General features: G+C 46.3%; 1 protein-coding gene across 1 annotated transcript in view; it reads left to right on the forward strand.

Moving 5' to 3' along the window:
* Ust (uronyl 2-sulfotransferase) overlaps nucleotides 1-21,994 on the forward strand; it is a 299,479-nt gene that overhangs the window by 189,995 nt on the left and 87,490 nt on the right. Inside the window, exons 4-5 of the mRNA XM_052169319.1 lie at nucleotides 7,901-7,980; nucleotides 15,921-16,074. Of these exons, the coding sequence (XP_052025279.1) occupies nucleotides 7,901-7,980; nucleotides 15,921-16,074 (234 nt within the window). The remainder of the gene's footprint in view (nucleotides 1-7,900; nucleotides 7,981-15,920; nucleotides 16,075-21,994) is intronic.

The raw sequence follows: 21,994 nt of genomic DNA on the forward strand, positions 1-21,994 counted from the left end.
CTCTGCAGACACCGGGCTGGGACTTAAAGGGACAGATAAGCCTGATCTTAACCCTCATGTAACTTAGTCTAAGTCAAAAAGGAGAACACTGCATTGTATTGGTACAGTGACAGGCAGGTAAAATAGAATTGAAGACCCAGAAATGGACCCTCATGCCCGTGGTCACTTGATCTTTGACAAAGGGGCTAAAACCATCCAGTGGAAAAAAGACAGCATTTTCAACAAATGGTGCTGGGTCAACTGGCAGTCAACATGTAGAAGGATGCAAATTGATCCGTTCTTATCTCCCTGTACAAAGCTCAAGTTCAAGTGGATCGATGACCTCCACATAAAACCAGATACACTGAATCTAATAGAAAAGAAAGTGGGGAAGAGCCTGGAGCACATGGGCACAGGGGAAAACTTCCTGAACAGAACACCAATGGCTTAGCTCTAAGATCAAGAATTGACAAATGGGACTTCATAAAACTGCAAAGCTTCTATAAAGCAAAGGACACTGTCAATAAGACAAAACGGCAGCCAACAGATTGGGAAAAGATCTTTACCAATCCTACATCCAAGAGAAGGCTAATATCCAATGTATACAAAGAACTCCCGAGAATCAAATAACCCTATTAAAAATGGGGTACAGAGCTAAACAAAGAAGAATTCTCAACTGAGGAATATCAGATGGCTGAGAAACACTAAAGAAATGTTCAACATCCTTAATCATCAGAGAAATGCAAATCAAAACAACCCTGAGATTCAACCTCAGTAGATGACTGATGACACTAGTCAGAATGGCCAAGATGAAAAACTCAGGGGACAGTAGGTACTGGAGAGGATGTGGAGAAAGAGGGACACTCCTCCATTGCTGGTAGGATTGCAAGCTGGTAAAACCACTCTGGAAATCAGTTTGGTAGTTCCTCAGAAAATTGGACCCAGCTATACCACTCCTGGGCATATACCCAGAAGATGCTCCAACATGTAATAAGGACACATGCTCCACTGTGTTCATAGCAGCCTTATTTATAATAGCCAGAAGCTGGAAAGAACCCAGATGTCCCTCAACAGAGGAATGGATACAAAAAAATGTGGTATATTTACACAATAGAATATTACTCAGCTATTAAAAGCAATGAATTCATGAAATTCTTAGGCAAATGGATGGAGCTAGAAAATATCATCCTGAGTGAGGTAACCCAATCACAAAAGAACACACATGGTATGCACTCACTAATAAGTGGATATTAGCCCAAGAGCTCAGAATACTCAAGATACAACTCACAGGCCACAGGAAGCGCAAGAAGAAGGAAGACCAAAGTGTGGATACTTTGATCCTTATTGGAAAGTGTATCAAAATACCCATGACTCACAGCCAACCTATAGACTGAGCACAGGGTCCCCAATGGAACAGCTAGAGAAAGGGCCCAAGGAGCTGAAGAGGTTTGCAGCCCTGCAGGAGGAACAACAATATGTACCAACCAGTACTCTCAGAGATCCCAGGGGCTAAACCACCAACCAACGAGTACACATGGAGGGACCCATAGCTCCAGCTACATATGTAGCAGAAGATGGTCATTTCAGACATCAGTGGTAGGAGAAGCCATTGGTCCTGTGAAGGCTCGATTCCCAAGAATAGGGGAATGCACGCCAGTAAATGTGAGGGGGGGGGGTTGGTGAGCAGGGGAAGGGGGGAATGGGATAGGGGGGTTAAAGGAATAAACAAAGCAAAACAAAAAAACCAAAAGGAGAACACAGTCTCTGTTACAGTGCATCACAACCTCCTCAGATGAAGAGCCGAGAAAGATCAGAGAAGCATGCCTTATTTCTAGGCAGAGAACATCAAAGGCAGACGTGTCTCCCCTTTTACTGCAGCCAAATTTGCATCTCTGCCAGGATCCCCATCACCACAGATGGGTTCCACGGTGTGTAAAAGGAGTTATGAATTCTAGCTAGCTCACATAAAAGAATCCAGGTATTTTATTTACAAGCTGTCAGCCTCCATTGGGCAGGCTCGGAGCTGTTCTAACTTCCATCCCAGCCATGTGTCCCTTGTTGCTTGCCATTTCTCCTGGTCACGTGCTCATGGTCCATCTCCTCTCATGGCGGCTTCTCTCCTCCTCTCCCCTCATCCCTCCCGTCCCCTCCCTCCCCGCCTCTCCCCTCCTCCTCCCCACCTCTCCCCTCCCCTCTCCCCACCACCCCAGGTCCTTTCTTCTTTCCCAGCCTCTACCTGCAACCCTAGGCAGGTAACTGAAAACCCTCCTACCTCCATTTACTGCCCAATCACAGTAGCCTTTTATTTACCAGTTAACTCGGGAGCAAGGTTCCATAGACTCACTTGGTACACTCACCTGGGGCAACCAGAGCTTGGGGACAGTATTTAGCATTTGAATGCACAGCGGCATCAGACAAACCACCAACCAAGAACAACTCATGCTTGCTCTGAGGACCTAGGAGAGGCGGTGTCTAGACTTGTCCTGACTGTCTGTCACCGGGTAGCCACCCAGCTCCTTGCTTCCATCCTCCTTACATCCCTCCCTGAAGTTTTTCATCCTTCTAAATGTGCTGCATACCCCCCCGCCCCCCCTTGCCTCAGCATCCACTGTAGGTTAGAACACAGGTTAAACAACCCCAACAGCAAAGCTTCTAGTCCGTCAGCACCCACGGTTACTGTCACCACACACACCAGCATCTCCCTAGGCAGGCTTCCTAGCTAGTCCTTCTGTGATGGAATGGTGGGTCTCAGGGCCTCATGCGTCCTAGTCAAGTGCTCTACCACTGAGCTTCCTGGCCTCCGGCTCTACTCTTCATTCTTCTTCACACTTTCCACCCTTATCTCAGATAAGAAATAAATTAAAGCAAATCTTTTCTAATGTCAGATCCCTGCAGGGTTAATGTCAGGTCCCTCACATGGTCCCTCCCTGTGTCTCCCATTCCCTGACTAACTCTCTAGTCATCTACTTCCTTGCCAAGCCTATACAGCAGGTGTTCTCAACTTGTGGCTCGTGACCTGTTCAGGCGTGTGGAACAACCCTTTCACGGGGTAATGTTTCAGATATCCTACATATCAGATATCCATTACAATTCATAACAGTAGCAAAATTACAGTTATGGAGTAGCAATAATTTTGTGGTTGAAGGTCACTACAACATAAGGAACTGTGTTAAAGGGTCACAGCATTTGGAAGGTTGAGAGTCGCTACTTTAATGGCCGTCCTAAACTTCTTTCTGATGCTATGATAAGATACTCTGACCAAAAGCAACTCAGGAAGGACAGGATTTATTTGACTTCCACACCCAGGCCATGGTTTATCATTGAGGAAGGTCAGGGTAGGAGCCTAAAACCGGTGGACACTGCCTGCTGGGCCACTCTCTGGCGAGCCTGAGACAGAGGGAGCACTGACTGCCGGGCCACTCTCTGGCGAGCCTGAGACCGAGGGAGCACTGACTGCCGGGTCACTCTCTGGCGAGCCTGAGACCGAGGGAGCACTGCCTGCCGGGCCACTCTCTGGCGAGCCTGAGACCGAGGGAGCACTGCCTGCCGGGTCACTCTCTGGTGAGCTTGAGACCGAGGGAGCACTGCCTGCTGGGCCACTCTCTGGCGAGCCTGAGACCGAGGGAGCACTGCCTGCCGGGCCACTCTCTGGTGAGCTTGAGACCGAGGGAGCACTGCCTGCCGGGCCACTCTCTGGCGAGCCTGAGACTAAGGGAGCACTGCCTGCCGGGTCACTCTCTGGTGAGCTTGAGACCGAGGGAGCACTGCCTGCTGGGCCACTCTCTGGCGAGCCTGAGACCGAGGGAGCACTGCCTGCTGAGTCACTCTCTGGCGAGCCTGAGACCGAGGGAGCACTGCCTGCCGGGTCACTCTCTGGCGAGCCTGAGACCGAGGGAGCACTGCCTGCCGGGCCACTCTCTGGCGAGCCTGAGACCGAGGGAGCGCTGCCTGCTGAGTCACTCTCTGGCGAGCCTGAGACCGAGGGAGCACTGCCTGCCGGGTCACTCTCTGGCGAGCCTGAGACCGAGGGAGCACTGCCTGCCGGGCCACTCTCTGCGAGCTCCCAGACTTGTGCTTAGCTAGCTTTCTTGAGCACTTTAGGGGCACCTAGATGTGACCGTGATGCATCAACTAATAATCAACATAGCCCCCCCATAGATGTGTCCAATCTGACCGAGGCAGTTCCTCTCAGAGGATGCTAGGGGGTCAACTGTCAAACTGACAGTTAAAGCTAATGACAAGAGCCAGCCTCTAGTGTGAGCAAGTCTCTCAGTTTCTTCCATTTTGGGTTTGTCTTTTACCTTGGCTTTGCATTGTGTCCAAGATGTCCCTTTTCTACTGTGAATTCTTCCATGTCACAGAGGGCACCCCCTCGGGGAGACATGCCCTACCTGCGTCGGCCAGTAGGCCCGACACATCACTGTCCTCCACCCTGTGGTGTTATCCCTGGATTTCACCTTTCCTCTAGTTTATCTCATCTCCCACACTTTGAACTTTTTTTTTTGTGGGTTTTTTTTTTTTTTTTTTTTTTTTTTTTTTTGGATTTGTTTTTTTCCCGACAGGGTTTCTCTGTGTAGCCCTGGCTATCCTGGAACTCACTCTGTAGACCAGGCTGGCCTCGAACTCAGAAATCTGCCTGCCTTTGCCTCCCAGAGTGCTGGGATTACAGGCGTGTGCCACCACTGCCCGGCTCACTCTGAACTTCTTGAGAGGGAGGGCCCAATATTTTTTTCTTTATAGCCACACACCAAGTGGTGTATTGTCCGAGGTTGGCTTGGGGATTGTGTATGTTGAAGAAAAGTGATATGCAGAAAGCCAAACTGGAAGAGGGAGATATTTTAGCTGGAAGGAGGGGAGGGAGGGAGAGACAGAGGGAGGAAGAGAAGGAAGAAGGGAAGGAAGAAGGGAGGGAGGGAGGGAGGGAGGGAGGAAGGACAGTCTTGAAAATGCTGTAGAAAGCAGAATATTCTGGAAAGAGGAAAGATGTTCCTAAACTTCATCCTGGTCAGGCATTGGTATGGATGTTGGTCTGTGAAAGGAATAAGAAGGGGGCGTGTCTACGTGGGGGGGGGTCTACGTTGATGTGTTATAGGGAGTATTGTAACCTGAGCCAGGCTGTCCCACCAGAAGCTCCCTGGCTACTTTAGGCAGGGCCTTTGTTGCTATATTGTCACCAGGGATCAAGGCAAAGGAAGAAGCAGGATTCTAATGGCAGCGAGAGGGAGTTCCGGAGGCCATGGCTTGTCCCTAGCAACGGGTCAAGTGTTAGCCTCTATGTCGGTCACATGGTGCTTGAGCAAGCAGTGCTCGGCCTGTGAACACACCATAGGGAGTTTTCCTGCTCAGGGAACGTGGCAATCCATGTAAGAGAGGAACGCTCTGCCCTCATTCTGCTAGTGCAGTAAACATCAGCACTGGTAACTCCAGTCTGTGCAAGGAGACACGTGGAGAGAGTGCCACCCTGTCACCGCTAGTCCGTTCTTCCTAGAGACATAGCTCTATGATACGATGGCACTGTTCCCACAGGTCTCACCATTCCCCTCTATCATTGACTGTGTCACATTGACTTGGGTTTCCGGGGTGGGGGAGGGGGCCGGAGTGTCGAACAGGAGAAAGATCCGGGGTCTTGTCCAGTGTCCTTCTTCAGTACTACTAGGTATTATTCTTTATGACTTTTATGTACACAGAGAACCATCTGAATTAAAGTCATCTGGAGATAACAGTGCAAATCGTCTTTATCCCAAACACTCACATAGGCAAGAATTCTTTTCCCAAGCAGCCATCCTCTGGGACAAATTAGCAAGGTTTATGTGTTTATGCTGATAGCTGGACAGTTGATCACAACTCAGAGTTAACAGTGTGCTCAGGCAGGAAGCTTGGCCACCAGAACATGCAGGGGCTGCTTAGGAGGGAAAGGAGCTACAGAAACAGGATCCGATTTCCCGTCCTACTCAAGCCCAAGGGAAGACTAGGCTTGCACTTACCCATGCTTTCCCCAGCTTCTCCCAACTAACAAAACCCCAGGTTTAGGAGCTGAGCCATTTAACTCTTAAATTCAACTTGATTTCTCCAACCATTGTAAGTGTTGTAATCATAAAAAGAGAAAGCAGCCGGTATATGAATATGTTCTATAGGCATGTGGGGGAAGGGGGTCCCTCGGCGGGCCCATGCCAAGGCATCCCTTCCCCCTGAGGGACAGTAGAGTTTATTAGGGCATGGGATGGGAGTTAAGGTGGTAGTAGAGGCAGAAAAAGGCAGAGAGTAGGAGAGAGTAGAGAAGTAGAAGCTGGCCATTACCATGAGGAAAGAGGGGGAAGGGAAGGGAAGAGCCCAAGAGGCACAAGAGAGAAACAAGAGAACAAGAGGATAAGAGAGAGGAGAGGCAAGCAGCTACTTTTATAGTGGGCCAGACCTACCAGGCTGTTGCCAGGTACCTGAGGGAGGGGCATACCTGGCTGTTGCCAGGTAACTGTGGGGTGGAGCTTAGACAAACAGTAAGCAGGAATAACTGATCAGAGGGTTTAGACAGATCATCTGGGTCTATTAAAGAGCATGTGCTTGGTGTAGTTTATCACATGAATAGTAACCACGTATTTACACATGGGACAGCCCCCATGTTAGGCCCTTGGGAAGAAGCCAGCCCAGGGCTTGTCGTGTCTGACAACAACTGAAGGTCTCTACTCTCAGTTCACTGTTGCCGTTGTTGCAGTATTTAATGTGAATGACCGTGTTGGCTTCCAGCTTTCAGCTTCTTCAAGTTTGTGAAATCTGAAATACTTCTCTGATGTCCGTCTACAGTAGCAGTCTCAAAATGCCTTAATTTTTTTTTTTTAAAAAAAGGATCACCATGTCCATTTTGGTAGGGCCAATTGGAAATTCTAGTGAAGGAATTCAGGATGTTGGGGAGGTCGGAGAATGACTGGAATTTCTAACTCGTTTCACTAAACGTTTTCTGTATCCTGCCATGTTGCAGGAGACCATAAAAGTCAGCTTACATGAACGTAAAATGCTTTCTTGCCTTGCTGATAACTACAAATAAATAATTCACATGACCACCCACCAAAATATCCCAAGATTTTCAGAGGCCAGTGAGTTCCCCATGAAATAGGTTCCTTATAAATTTTTATAATCAAAGAGAAAAATAATGAAGGGTACGTGTTCTATTCCCACTCTAAATTCTACTACACAAGTTTAAAATATTTCTGTAATCTCAATAATGTCACAGAAATATAAGGAAATGATTAACACCTTCTCCTGGTTTGACTTTAAAGGAGGTAATTAAAAGTATTCTCTTACTTGCATTTTACCACCGCAAAGTGTTGATTTTTTTTTCCCAGCTAAACTTATTTAGTCTGGGTCTGAGGAAATGGCTCAGTGGGGAGAAGTACTAGCCAAGCACATGAAAGGACCTGAGTTTGTATGCCCAGACCCCATGTAAGAGCCGTGAATATAGCACCAGCTCCTGGAATCTCCAGGATCCCATGGCGAGATATAAAGAGGAGGCAGGAGAATTCTTAGAACTCACAAGCTTGCCAGCGTGGCATACACAGAGGGAAAACAGCCAAGAAACAAGCCCAGATGTGTACCCTCACACACACACACATACACACACACCCCTACATACATGCACACATGCATGTCATGCACAAACATTTAAGAAAAATAGGTGACCTATTGCATTGCTTTTCTAGCCATAAACAACTACATTGGTCACTATTAATTGGGCTATGAGTCTGGCAAGAAAGCTGATTTATTAGTGAACGAACCTCACGGGAAAGCTTGCACTTTGCAACAAGTTCAGCTGTCTGTCCCTGGCCCAGAAGAAATAAGAGGCGGGTGAAAGGAAGAAGGTGGACGACCATTAGCCTGTGACTTAGAGAGTTAGTTCCTGTGAGTGCTAACCCTGTCCTTCTTTTACTAGATGGAACTGATTAAGAATATAAGTACCGCTGAACAGCCCTATTTATTCACAAGACATGTCCACTTCCTCAACTTCTCCAGGTGAGTCGCTCTCCTGCTTCGTGGCTTTTCCTGTCTTCTGGGTCTTTGGGCTCCGTCTACTGAGCATCCCCTTAACAGTCTGTTCTACTCGGTCAGAGCTCAGAGCCGTCATCCTCGAAGGATGTGCTCAACCTAGCTAGCTTTGCTACACAGAAATCAAAGTTTGAAACATTGCTTCTTAGACTAGACGAAATATTATAAAAAACATGGGATTATTTTCAATAACAACATTTCGAATGAAATGTGGTTTAGCAGGGGCTGGAGAATATGATTTTTGTATGGAAACAGAGGCAAGAAATGAAGAGTTTGTCATACATTTTTCTACAGTGTGAACCTATATAATAGCAATCTAGGGCAACGTGGCGGTAGGGTATTGAGTGTCTCTTCTACAAAGAGCTCCACCTCACTTTTGTTGGTTGTTTTTTTTTTTTTTTTTTAAAAAACAACTTGAAATAGCCATCCCAAATCCAGCATATTTGGCACTGGTGAGATATTTTTGTTCTACTTGGGTTTTTGTTTTTTGTTTTTTGTTTTGTTTTGTTTTGTCTGTTTTTTGCTTTTTTTGTTTTTGTTTTGTTTTGCTTCTGTTGCCATTTAATAAGAATGTCGATTTCCAAGTTCAAATTTTGGGGCCTTCTTGGTTCCATTGAAAGTTCAAGTTCTACGTGTTCATTAATGCCATCTTAGTTAGAGTTTTCGTTACTGCTATGAAACGCCAACACCAAAGGCAAGCTGGGGATGAAATGGTTTATTCAGCTTACACTTCCAGGTCATAGTCCATCAATGGAGGAAGCCAGGACAGGGACTCAAACAGGGTGTAACCTGGGGCAGGAGCTGATGCAGAGGCATGGAAGGTGCTGTTTACTTAGTTCTTCTTCACATGGCTTGCTGAGCCTGCTTTTTATAGAACCCACAATCACCAGCCCAGGGATGGCCCCACCCACTGTGGGCTGGGCCCTTTCCTATTGGTCACTAATTAAGAAAGCATCTTTCAGTTGGGTTTCATGGAGGCATTTTCTCAGTTGAGGCTCCTTCCTCTCTCATGACTCTAGCTTATGTCAAATCGACATAAAACTAGGCAGTACAACCAACCCCTTGTCAACTTGATACAAACACATCACTCTGAAGCCGTAGACCTTCCTTTCTTATTCACTTCCAAGATCTCACATTAAAAAACATGAACAAGTTCCGCAATCTTTGCAAATTCAAACACATTGAAATTTCAGTTCTTTTAAAATAGTCGATCTCCTTAAAAATCCAAAGTCTTTTAAAATTCAAAGTTTCTTAACTGTGGGCTCCAGTAAAATCAAAAATAAATCAAATACTTTCTTACTTCGGGAAGGAAAAAAATAATCAGAACGCAGTCAAAACCAAATCAAAGCAAAACCAAACCCCAACTATCCACTGCCTGGGGTCCACTCAGGATCTTTTGGACTCCTTCAAAGGGCTTGGGTCACTTGGCTGGTTCCGACCTCTGCAACACACACAGCTTGTCTTACAGGATCTGGCTGGTTGTGCTCCATTGCTGCTGCTGTTCTTGGTGATCATGGTATTGAGCTCTCTAAAATGGCTGGGGTCTTCTGCTGTAGCTAGGTTGCACTTTCACCAGTTCACTTTGCAACAAGTTCAGCTGTCTGTCCCTGGCCCAGAAGAAATAAGAGGCGGGTGAAAGGAAGAAGGCGGACGACCATTAGCCTGTGACCCCTCATGGGCTGTCTTCAGGGTACCAAGCCTCAACTTCTCTTCAGTGGCCCATTCAACCCTGAGCCTTCATCTGCTACTGAGGCTGCCCCTCATGAGTGGCTTCTCCAGGCCTCTCTCATACCAAGATTTGACTCTTCTTCATGATTCTGTCATACCTTCAAAACCAGTACCACCCGGGTAACCCATACTGCCAGCTAGAGGTACAACCTCAGGCACCTCTGGAACTTAACTTCTATGCTCTGACTCTCAGAAAACGCTTCCCAGAAGAGTTCGCCTCAACGATGCTGGTCTCTTCTTAATCACCGCTAAATTCTCAGTCGCATGGATCTCGGATGATCAGCATGGAGTATTCCAGCAAAGCAAAGATTTCGTTTCAGTAGTTCGGTATCTTGTTCATCGCAGCTAATCAGAACCACAGAATCTTAATTCAAAATAGCAAATGACCCTGATAGAATCTTCAGACCTCCCTCTGAAGCGTCCCGAGCCAGGCGTGCGTCCTCTGTACTGTTCTCCACATTCTTATCCTCCAAGCCCCACAGAACATCCTACTGATCTCCCAGTACTCACTGGCTTTTCTAGCCCAAAGTTCCAATGTCTTTCCACAGTCCTCCCCAAAGCGTGGTTACGTCTGTCACAGCAATACCTCACTTTTGGTACCAAATTGTCTTAGTTAGGATTTCTTTTGCTGTGATGAAGACACCATGACCAAAAATCAAGTTGGGGAGGAAAGGGTTTATTTGGCTTCAATTTCCAGATCAAACACCATCATTGGTGGAAGTCAGGACAGGAACCCAAGCAGGGCTGGGACCTGGAGGCAGGAGCTGATAGAGAGACCGTGGGAGTGGAGGATGCTGCCTGCTGGCCTGTTCATCATGGCTTACTCAACCTGCTCTCTTCTAGAACCCAGGACCGCCAGCCCAGAGACGGCACCACCCATTTTGGACTGGGCCGATCACTAATTAAGAAAATGTTTTACAGCTGGATCTTCTGGAGGCATTTTCTCACTTGAGGTTCCCTCCTTTCAGATGCCTCTAGCCTGTATCACGCTGATATAAAACCAGCCAGTTCAAATGCCCACTACAGGGTCATTTGTTGTCCCTTACACTGGTGACCTTTAGGCTCCCACTGGGCTCACTGGTGCTGCAGTGTACCCAGAGTTAGCGTCTGTCAGCCAGTAGATCACTGGGTCCAGAGGCATGTCTGCTGGCAAGCTCCTGAAACTCCTAGCCAGCCGTTTAACAGTCATCTTTCCCTTAGGATAACAGTTCCATCATGAGACCCAAAGGGCTTGCCAGAGTGCTCGCTCTGTCCACATGCAGTAGGTACAGTGGTCAGTTCATGCTGACCCCATTGCTCCCATGTGCTGGCACCACAGGAGGCTGGCTGTGCAGAAGCTCTGCTGTCCAGCCTGATGGCCTGACAACCCACTGGGCTTGGCAAAGGTTTTAGGCTTCAAAGGACTTCCCAGCTGCTCAGGAGGTCCTGCCCTCATTCAGTGTAAAGGAGAGATGAGATTCAGCAAAGATACATTGTCAAGCAGTGGAGGTCTCAGCATATATTTAAGAGCTAGCTTCCCAAGCTTAAAGTTCCCCTCCTGATAAGCCAGAGTCCTGTGAGACAGTAAATAGAGCACTTAAAAATGGTCAACAGTGACTGTTGACCAGGTGCTGGCCCACCTCACTCATTCTCACCGTGGCTCATTACTGGGTTGGCTGGTGTGAACACCCTGCTTTTTCCCTCCAGAAACCATGTCATTAGTCATGATGAAGCCACTGGAACTTGTTAGATGTTCTGGTCCTCATGTCTGATGATTTGTAACGAAAGAAAGGTGTCTGGTTTTGGCTGGTCCAGAAAACTTCCTCCTATGCCATCGCTGACCCCTTCAAACGTCAGTCAGTAACCCCTCTTTCTTTCTAGGTTAGATCTTGACATTCAAACTGCCATATGACACATTTTAATCATGATCTCAGGCCGGTTCAAAACTCTAATGAGAAGCCAACACTGACTTCTTAATTGGATCGGCAGCACCCAGCATGGTGGCTGTATTTTAACCCTGGCCTCTACTATCAAATACAGGAATGGAATCTTGATTGCTTTGATTCTAAATGGGAAAAAAGAAGCCTTTTAGAAGGTACCACATGTGCAGAAAACAGTGGAACCCTGGCTGTCAGGATCCCTAGGTAGTAGAGCTTGCCTCCCTATTGCCCAAGATGAGGGAAAGCCATATAGCCACTTGGGAAACGCTATCCATTTTCCATCTTTAAAACAGGGGGCAGCTCCTGGGAGAAGACTGCTACAGGAACTCACAGTGGATCTTAAAGCCTCTCTGTGACAGTCCTGAATCTGGTTAGGCCTGTTAGCTGATTACTGATTCAACAGCAGTATCAACCTCAGGGAGGCTGTATCTCCTCCTCTCTCCTCTCTTTCCTCTCTCCTCTCTCCTTCCTCCTCTCTCCTCTCTCCTCTCTCCTCTCTCCTCTTTTCTTTGCTCAAGTCAGAGCACATCGGTGAAGCATCTTCTCTCAGCTTTTCCTGTGTTGTCATAGCTGGGACTTCCACAGTGAACACAGATGTTTCTCTTGTTTTTGGAATCCTTGAATTATCCGTTCTTCTGCCGAAGAAGTACATAGTCGGGTGTGATGTGGAAGGAGAGAAGTCACAGGGATTCCCCTAGCTCCCTCTAGTTCTGCTAAGGTATGAGAGACTGCCTAGTTAGCTTTAGGTCAAAGGAAGGAAAGAGCATTCCCCGCACAGGAGAAGCAGGAGTGAACGTAGGTCAGAGATGAGCTGGAGGAAGGTACTGGAGGGGAGCTTAGCTGGACAGGAGATGAAACTGTGCATGGCCTGCTCAGACTGCCTGTGTGGAAGCTATCATTACCTCTCTTCTTCCCTTCTGGAAGCCCAGGACCAGGGCCTTGGCTATAAAGACTTCCATAAATTTGAGAATTGCAATCCGAACTTGAATACAAGGAGTCAGCTTTTCCTCATTTCAAAAGAGTATATTTATGGAAATCTTCATTCTAAGTAGCAAACTGTGACTGTACAAAGAAAGCCCTCCCCGCCAGAAGTAAGGGGTAAGGAAAGCATCTAAGTTGGAATGGATAAATACTTTGAGACCTGAGCTCTCTATTTTAAATCCTAAGCCTAAGTACAATTGATCTCAAGAAACCTGTTCTTACATAACTGGTGAATCTTTCTTATGTGCAGCAATCTGACCAAGACACCAGACTCATGCCCCGGCTTTGGTTGAGAGTTCTAATCTTGTATGCATCATTAACCTGTAGCAACATCCTCGCTGTTCAGCCTGCTATCGGGACCAGGCTGAATGCTGTCCCCTCCTCCCTCCCCATCCTTTTTTCTTGCATATGTGTTGTGAAGTCTTGAAGGGCCTGCATTATAGAGGATTTGATGTTGTTGTTGTTGCTGCTGCTGCTGTTGCTTTGTTTTCCCCATTTATCTTTCTCCATTAAGAATGGCAGCTTTATCTGGCATGTACGCTAGAACAGAATGGAAAATGCTATCCCGTGAGTTCACGCTGTTCACTTGTTGGCTGGCTTCAGCATGTATCCATCGACTCAAGTCTTTACTCTCTTTTCTTCATGTTCCTCTGGGTCCGAAGGAACCCTTTGGCCATAGCAGTTCAGTTCATCCAACCAACCGCATGCTTCTGCAGTTGCTTTGGAGAAGGCCGTTTGCCAGAGCTCTGCCAGCTCTGCAGAGATCTCAGGTTTGGTCTAGGTTTGTAGGGTTGTTACTGGGCTGTTCTTTGATGCTTATTTTGAACTTCCTGGAAATTTGGGCCACACAAATATTTCTTCCTCTGAGTGAAGGGAAAGCAGAGTCCAAACCACCTTGGCCTAGAAGATGCCACTCAGGGTTGGGATGTCGGAGTCAGGCCTTTCATGTCTATGTGTTGTAGCTTCATATGCCTTTTAACGGTAGTTGAAGTAACTTTAGGATATAATTGTGTTTGTTTTTGTTTAATCTCAGCAGCCACACTGGAGTGCACCTCAGATCAGCATTCTGGAATGACTGTGGCACGCTCCATTCAGCCTGTCCCCCCAACTCTCCCTGACTTTCCATTTGTTTTCTAAGCTTCTGTTTCTTATTTGTTTTCTAAGACCAGATGGGGATATTCCTCTCCGCCCCCGCCCCCCAGTTAGGTTCTCCTTCTTGAGACAATTTTCTAAAATTCATTAGACCCTAAGGCCTTCGAGCAGTCGAGTAGAGCGTAGGATCTCTCACGCCAAATTTAGCTCCTTCCACTTGGAAAGCCAGTACTTACTGACTCTGTCATGTTCCCAGTCTTTAGTGTCTTCTTACAGAATATCTTTAAAACTGCAAATATGTTGGGCTCATTACACACACACACACACACACACACACACACACACACACACAAACCAGGTGCCTTCTGATGTCTACTTTGTTCTAGCAGCACAACCCTTATACAGCCAGAAGCTAAACAATTAGGAAGCATGCATGAAGACATTTATTTCTGTATGTAGTCACCATCTGTTGAATGCCTACTGTGTGCTACACACTACTAGATGACATAAGAGCTGTCCAGGAGGTTCAGACATAGTCTGTTGTGAGAGACAGACATGTCCACCCAGTCAGAAAACCAGAATTCAGGGCCAGAGAACGCTGAGGGTAATTGCTAACCATATGTAAGGCCAGGTACACCTGCAGGCCTAGCACTTGAAAGGCGGGTGTTGGAGGATTTAGAGTTCAGGGCAGCCTCAGTGTGAGGTCAGCCTGAGCAACAAAACAGTTACTGAAGTTTTATGAGTGTGACTCAGGCTGGGTTTTAAATAGCGAACAGAGTCTTCCAGCAAGAGAGGCGGGGACTGGATCCTGTCCATCTGTTTCATCTGAGAAGGCTCTGTCCCTTGGCATGATGCCAAGCACTTTCATCAGATAGAGGTTGAAGCTGGAACAGCTGTCAGGAACTGGCCCCCTGTTGTTGCTGGCCCAACAGCACCCCAGGAGAGCCGTTAATGAGCCCAACACAAAACCTGAAAACTTAGTTCATACATTGGGAACGTCTATAGGCAATATGCTCTGTGTATATTTACAACTGTAGCTATACTGTGCTATATGCTACTGTATATATAACTTGGTTGCATAGTTCTAGAACACAAACTTTGTAGATAACAACATCTATCAGAATGCTAAGTGTTGGGCATACCTGATAGATGTGTGCTTTAGTTATTTTTAGATGGAATCTCACTATGTAGCCTAGGCTGTCGGCTTGTAAGTCAGCCTCCTCGGCGCTGGGGAACAATTCCAACACTTGAGAACAATTATCTTATGATTTGCATCTCTTTCTTGTATCTTTGTATCATTGCATTTCTGAACTCTGGAATTTTACTTCCACAGTTAGAAGTGAAGATTCTGGATCCAGGTGACCCATGTCTACCTCGTGTCATAGCCACAGATTATTGATTCTCTTTCTGCCTCAGTTTCCCTAGGTATAGTTCTGGCTTCTAGTCCATGCAGTATTGGAGGTCTTTGCTGAGTTTACAGTGTAAACGTTTAAGAATATGGTGAATAAATCTCTTTTCATCCACTCATCTGAGAGCACCTCACTGAGATGGTGTGAATTACAATATATAAGAACTGGGTCACCACTACACATTCAGAATCAAGCAGTTGATTGAAACAGTTACCAAGAGCCAAGAGCCACCTGTATGACACTGGGTTCTGCATCAGCCACTGGGATACAAAGTCAAGAATACTATGCCCTGTCCTCAACAAAGCCATATCTACTAAATATATATATGTACATACACACACACAGTTGTGTGTTTTGTGTGTGTGTATGTGTGTATATATACACACACATATATATGTATATGTGTATGTGTGTGTATATATACACACACATATATATGTATATGTGTATGTGTGTGTATGTGTACCTTAGCAGTGCCAGATCATATGATATGTACAATGCTGTGCTAAAAACAAAGCAAGACAAAAAAAAAAAAACCTGGTCTCACAGTGTCCCAGTGGGCAACTGTATCTATTTCCTGCATGGTAAAAAAAAAAAAAAAAAAAAAAAAAAAAAAGTCCTACTTTACAGTTCTCTGTCGAAGTGGTGATAGGCACCTTAGCAGATAGGTTAATAGCTGGATTACATTAATCTAGAGGTAAAATTTATTCCAGCAGGCCTCATTTTCTTGCTTGAAGGATGAGTTGTAACAAACTCCCTGTGGTGTGTCCTGTGTTAGGTTTGGAGGAGACCAGCCCGTCTACATCAACATCATCCGAGACCCTGTCAGTAGATTTCTCTCTAACTATTTTTTCCGTCGCTTTGGAGATTGGAGAGGAGAACAGAATCACGTGATCCGCACCCCCAGCATGAGGCAGGAGGAACGCTACCTGGTAAGTTCTGCTGTGTGTCTGTGGTGTCCCTCCCCTGCCTTGGAGTGGTAAATCCAGGTTGGGAGCTCACACAGGGGAAGCCTTTGTGAGTGAGACCTTGTGGCAGGTGACCCAGAACTGATTCCAGATTGGCATTACTCAGTTTGTCTTCATTGACGTTCCTTGGGAGTCCTGACCCACCACTCCCACTGGTAAGAACAGCTGTGATTAAAGATCTCTCTCAGAGGGTTGCAAAGTTTGTTCTCTTTCCTCATCCTATTCAGTTTCCATGGCAACCTCTCGAGGGAGTGAATTTTCTCTTGAGGACTTTCAGATTCCAAAAGGACCTAGGATTGCCAGAGTCCTGTTCCCCTGAGGGTACACCTCACAATTTCTGGTCTGATTGCTAGTTGTTTGTTTTCCTGCTGGCCCTCTCGACTTCAAATCCTGCGTTCCTCCCTTGCTGCCAGTGACTACCTGTAAAATGTTGAACCTTGCTTGCTTTTCTGAACCTCAGTGAAGGTCTCCAGTTGTTTTACAAAGCCAGGAATCACTCACAAAAATAGAAGGCAGAGTTGTGTCCCATTCCCCTAATACCTACCCAAGCCGGTCCCGCACCAGAATAAAGGCACGTTTCTCATCTCTTGGTGACATAGTAAAAAACACTCACAGAGGAGCTGTGAACCCCCTGCTTAAGAAGCAGAAATCATGGCCTCTGTGTGTGAGAGCCTGATGGGTATCCCAGACCATCTTGTGTTGTTCGGCATGGATGGGCAAGACAGGAAGTGTTGAGGTGTCAATGCAGATGTGTGTCCGCCCAGCTGTGTCTACCAACGCTTGTCTTCATCGCCAGCCTTGTCAGCAAGAGAAATTAGTGATATAGCCATCATGATAGCTAACCCTTTTCTGATTCATAAGAAACAGTGTGTTTGGTGCTGAGACCATTCTTTGGAGGTCCCCTTGGTGTCGCTTTCATGTCTTAAGAACTGTGATTAGAGACACAGGAAAATGGAAGCCTCTCACCCAGTTGTGTTTATTCGGGTGGTAGGTAGACCCAGATCAGACCCAAAGCTGTCCATTCCCCACCAGTACAGGCTGAGTATCCTTCCATGACAATCTGGAATATCTCAAATCAGACACTCTGAGCATCCACATAGCACACCCCAACCTGACGTGACTTCTTAGTCAGCAGTGTATGACTACTGAAAACAGCACATCCAATGAGTTTCCAGCTATGGGTCTATGGAATGCGCACCAACTTCGTGTTTATATTCGGTAATTCCCCAAGATCTCTCATGGCAAGAATTCTTAATCATTTTTAAGCCTCTCAATATTCCTTCATGTACCTGAAGCTTCAATATTTGTTGTTACAGCTATTATTGTTACTGCTGTTTTTAGTTTATGACATCAAGTGCCCTAATCTTTATCTTTAAATTACTAGTTAGGAGTATGGCTACTGGTATATTTTTGATTGGTGACACAATATATATACTTAAAATACAGAATCACTTCCTAGAGGGATAATATTTTCTAGTTATCTTTGTTATTTGCATTGTCTCTTAAAATGGGTTTAGGTTTTTAAAAAAAGAGCTCATTCTATTTATTTAAAATAACATTTCAGCCGGGCAGTGGTGGCGCATGCCTTTAATCCCAGCACTTGGAAGGCAGAGGCAGATGGATTTCTGAGTTCGAGGCCAGCCTGGTCTACAGAGTGAGTTCCAGGACAGCCAGGGCTACACAGAGAAACTCTGTCTCAAAAAAAAAAAAAAAAAAAAAAGAAAGAAAGAAAAAGAAAAAGAAAAGGAAAGGAAAGGAAAACGGAAAGGAAAGGAAAACGGAAAGGAAAACGGAAAGGAAAGGAAAGGAAAGGAAAGGAAAGGAAAGGAAAGGAAAGGAAAGGAAAGGAAAGGAAAAAACCAATAAAATGACATTTCCAAGATCTCACTCAGTCTTGATACTAAAACACTGAAATCCAGAGATATGGAAATTAATCTTTTCTTATTGAAGAGATTCTTTTCACAAACAATATTTCCTGAGCACAATTTCCTCTCCCTCTATTCTTCCCAGTTCCCTCAAACTTCCCCTCTCCTCTAGATCCACTCCCACCCACTGCTTTCCCTTCAGAAAGGAGCAGTTCTCCAAGAGACAACCAAACTCGGCAAAACAAGATACAACAAGACAGGGCAACCCAATAGGAGGAAAAGAAAAGCGTGCCAAGAACAGACAAGAGTCAAAGGCACGCCCACTCCTACTGTTAGGAGTCTCACAAGCACCAAGCTAGCAAGCATAGCTTATAGGTAGAGGATGCTGGCCCCATGCGTGCCACTTGAGTCTCTGGAGTCCTGGTGAGTTGACTCAGTGGACCATGTTCTCTTGGTGTCCACCATCCCCTCTGATTTCTAGAATCCTTTCTCCCATCTTCTGTGAGGTTCCCCAAGCTCGAGAGGAAGGACACAATGGAGACTTCCAATTTAGAGTCTCTCTCTATATATAAAATGTCTGGCAGTTGGTCTCTGTACCTGCTCCCATCTGCTGCTGGGGGAAGCCTGTCTGATGACTGAACAAGGACTTGGTCTGTGAGTATAGCAGTACCCTTATAGATACCCAGAATATCACTGGAATCATCTCATTGCTTCCCCCTGCCCCCCCAGTCATTTTAGGAATTGGATTTTGCTGATGCAAAACACCAGATCAGACCAGAATAAAAAGCAAACAGATGCAGGTTTATTCGATGCTCTTCCAGGGTGGGTTTATGGGTCCCAAAGAAAGAGCAAGGGAAATCATACACCCCAGCCAAGGCAAGGGGATTTTATAGAAGACATTTCAGCCAGGAGCTGGGACTGTGCCCAAGTAGAGTGAGATGCTGGGCTCCTGGGAGGACACTTGGGTAGGCCGGATGCATCAGACAGGTGGATTGCATCGCTGCCAGAAATGCAGAGCTGGCTTTGGCTGCCATTCCTTTCTTCAGAGCTTTTCCGTGCAGGTGGGGTTGGGGGAGGGCAGACAGGGTCTCCAAGCTTGTGCAGGGGTGAGCAGGGGGCTCCGGAGGAACATTTGGTACTACCCTAGGTTTCTGGGCTATCCAGTCTCTAGTTCCTGGCCATCCAGGCAGTGTAGGGTATGGGTTCCCTCTCGTGGAGTAGATCTCAAGTCAAACCAGACATTGGTTAGCTACTCCTAGCAAGCTCTGGGCCCACCATTGCCCTGTCACAGTGTGCAGGCCGCACAGATCGTAGGTCTAAAGTTCTGTGACTGCAGTTGGTGTCCAGATTTCTCTTTCCGTAGCCTGCAGAGTACCTACCCCCCAAAAAGTAAATAAATAAATAAAAACTAGAACATAATGGTGAAGGCTCCATGCACTCATTCTCTCTTGTTCCGTGAGCTGTGTGAACGTTCCCCCAGCCCCCCACCCCCCACCCCCGCCCAGCTGGGAGCCCCACTGTCAGCCTTGGAAAGTGACACTCTGTTCCAGCATCAGCCTAGGTTGATTGGGGATCTCCATGGCAGGAAATTCATCTTCTAGGTTCTGTCTTTCAAATATCATGTGGGAGTTGAGGGAAATCTGAGTTCTTCTACTACTCCGTCAAACTTTAGTGCCATCTTACTGTAGAGCAGTGGTTGTCAACCTTCCTGATGCTGTGACCCCTTGATACAGTCCCTCATGTTGTGGTGACCCCCCAACTATAAAAGTATTTCATTGCTACTTCATAACTCTAATCTTAGTGCTGTTAAGGATCCTGATGTAAATGTCTAATATGCAGGATATGTGACAGGTGACCCCTGTGAAAGGGTTATTTGGCCCACAAAAGGGCTGTGACCCACAGGTTGAGAACCACTGCTGTAGAGCATTCCATGTGTTACAATTCTCCTAAGTGTGCCTGAATAATAAACTACAGTCATTAAAAGGAGAAATTGGGCTGGAGAGATGGCTCAGCGGTTAAGAGCACCAACTGCTCTTCCAGAGGTCCTGAGTTCAAATCCCAGCCACCAAATGTTGGCACACAACCATCTGTAATGAGATCAGATGCCCTCTTCTGGTGTGTCTGAAGACAGCTTTAGTGTACTTACATATAATAAATAAATAAATCTTAAAAAAATAAAAATAAAAGGAGAAATTGCAAACGTGGAGTTGGGGGTGTTGTTTGTTTGTTTGTTTGTTTGTTGTTTGTTGTTTCAGTTCTGAGAGTCAGATCCAGGGCCTCTTGCTTGTTAGTCAAGTGCTACCTCTCTAAGTCACTAAGCTACTCCTCTAGCCCTATATTTTTTATAATAATTATTTATTTTTATTTTATGTGCATTGGTGTATGTGTGAGGGTATCAGATCTTGGAGATATAGACAATTGTGAGCTGCCATGTGGGGGCTGGGGATTGAACCCCAGTCCTCTGGAAGAGCATCCAATGCTCTTAACCACTGAGCCATCTCTCCAGTCTTCCCCCCCCCCCCCCCCCCCCATTACTTTTTAGAAGCTCCCAATGTTGAAATTAGCACTGGTAACCCCTTGATGGATTCTGACTTGAGAGGTTCTAGGGACATTTTCTGATAGAATTCTCCCATCAGCCACCTGAAGGGCTCCCCCTTCTACAAGTCACACACTGTGCCCTAGGTGTGACTGTTTCAGCTGAGCTCAGCAGATGCTTCTGGACCAAGCTCCTGTAGGGAAGCCCCAGCCTGCCCAGGGTGTCAGATGGAAAACTGGGGTTTGGTGTGGTGTGGGGACTTCAAGGGAGTCCCGAGTCACCTGCCCCGGCCTGACCCTGTTCAAGATTGTTTTCTTCTTCGGAGAATGCTTTGTTTATTTGGAAAGATGATCTGTTGCCTTTTATTTCTTAATGGCTGAAACATCTTCTTTTTATTTTTCCATCTCTGTAGTCCCTTGACATAAACTTTCCCCAGTCAGATCCATCATCAATCTGGCAAGCCTAGATGGTCAGTTGTGTGACTCAAAAGAGGGTATTGTTTGTTTCTCTGTGGGGCACAGACAGCTGTGGGGAGATTGTGTCTCAGCAAAACTAGGGGAGTGTGCCACCTCGGCTGGACCAAGCAGGTCACTCCCTTGGGGACTGTGTACCGGGTCACTCACTCCTTGCATGCCACAGGCCCACAGACTTGGGGTTTGTCTGAACCAGGGCTTTAATCCAGATCTCAGTTTCCCCAAAGACGCTTCATTTTATCCAGTTGCCAAAATCCTTAGTGTACTCTTGGGCCAACACTGGTTGGAACTTCTTAGCATACAGCTGAGAAGACTTCTGGACGGCAGCCGAAGACAGGAGCACCTTGCTATAGCGGATGGTTTGGAAGAATATGGGAGCGGATGCTGGGCTGAGGTCACACCCGCTTTATATGGGTGTGGTACTGGAGGTGTGGATGGGAACAGTAAAAGTACACACCCCGCAATCCCCCCCCCCCCCCCCGAGAGCTCATGTTTCACCTTCTGAATGTAAAGAAAGAGTACCCAGCCAAGGGCTGTGTTTTTCAAGCAGAATCGCTTCCTGTAATGTCACCTGCTGTAATATCACCTGCTGTAATGTCACATGCACACCTTTGCAGGGATATCACCATTAAAAACTGTTTGTTTGAGGTGGGGGTGGGGTGGAACTCAGTGGTAGATTGTTTGCCTAGCATATGCGACACCCCAGGTTCAATCCCCAGCATTTCCTAAACTGGTGCCAGCAGTTGGGAGGGTGGAAGTAAGAAACTCAGTGTTATCCTCAGCTATATGGAGTTCGAAGCCAGCCTGGGACACTTCAGGCCTTATCTTAAAACGGAGAGGGGCCGAATTTGTTGTCAAAGATTCAACCATCTTCTGGTTCTCCATAATTCCTAGAAATACATAGTTTCTGTCAAATTTGCTGTTTCTCTCCAAAACATTTCTTATTGGTATTTATTAGAGAATAATATTTAGATAAATTAGTGACATACATACATACATACTTACATACA

This window comes from Apodemus sylvaticus, chromosome 23, assembly GCF_947179515.1.
Source record: "Apodemus sylvaticus chromosome 23, mApoSyl1.1, whole genome shotgun sequence".
NCBI lineage: Eukaryota > Metazoa > Chordata > Mammalia > Rodentia > Muridae > Apodemus > Apodemus sylvaticus.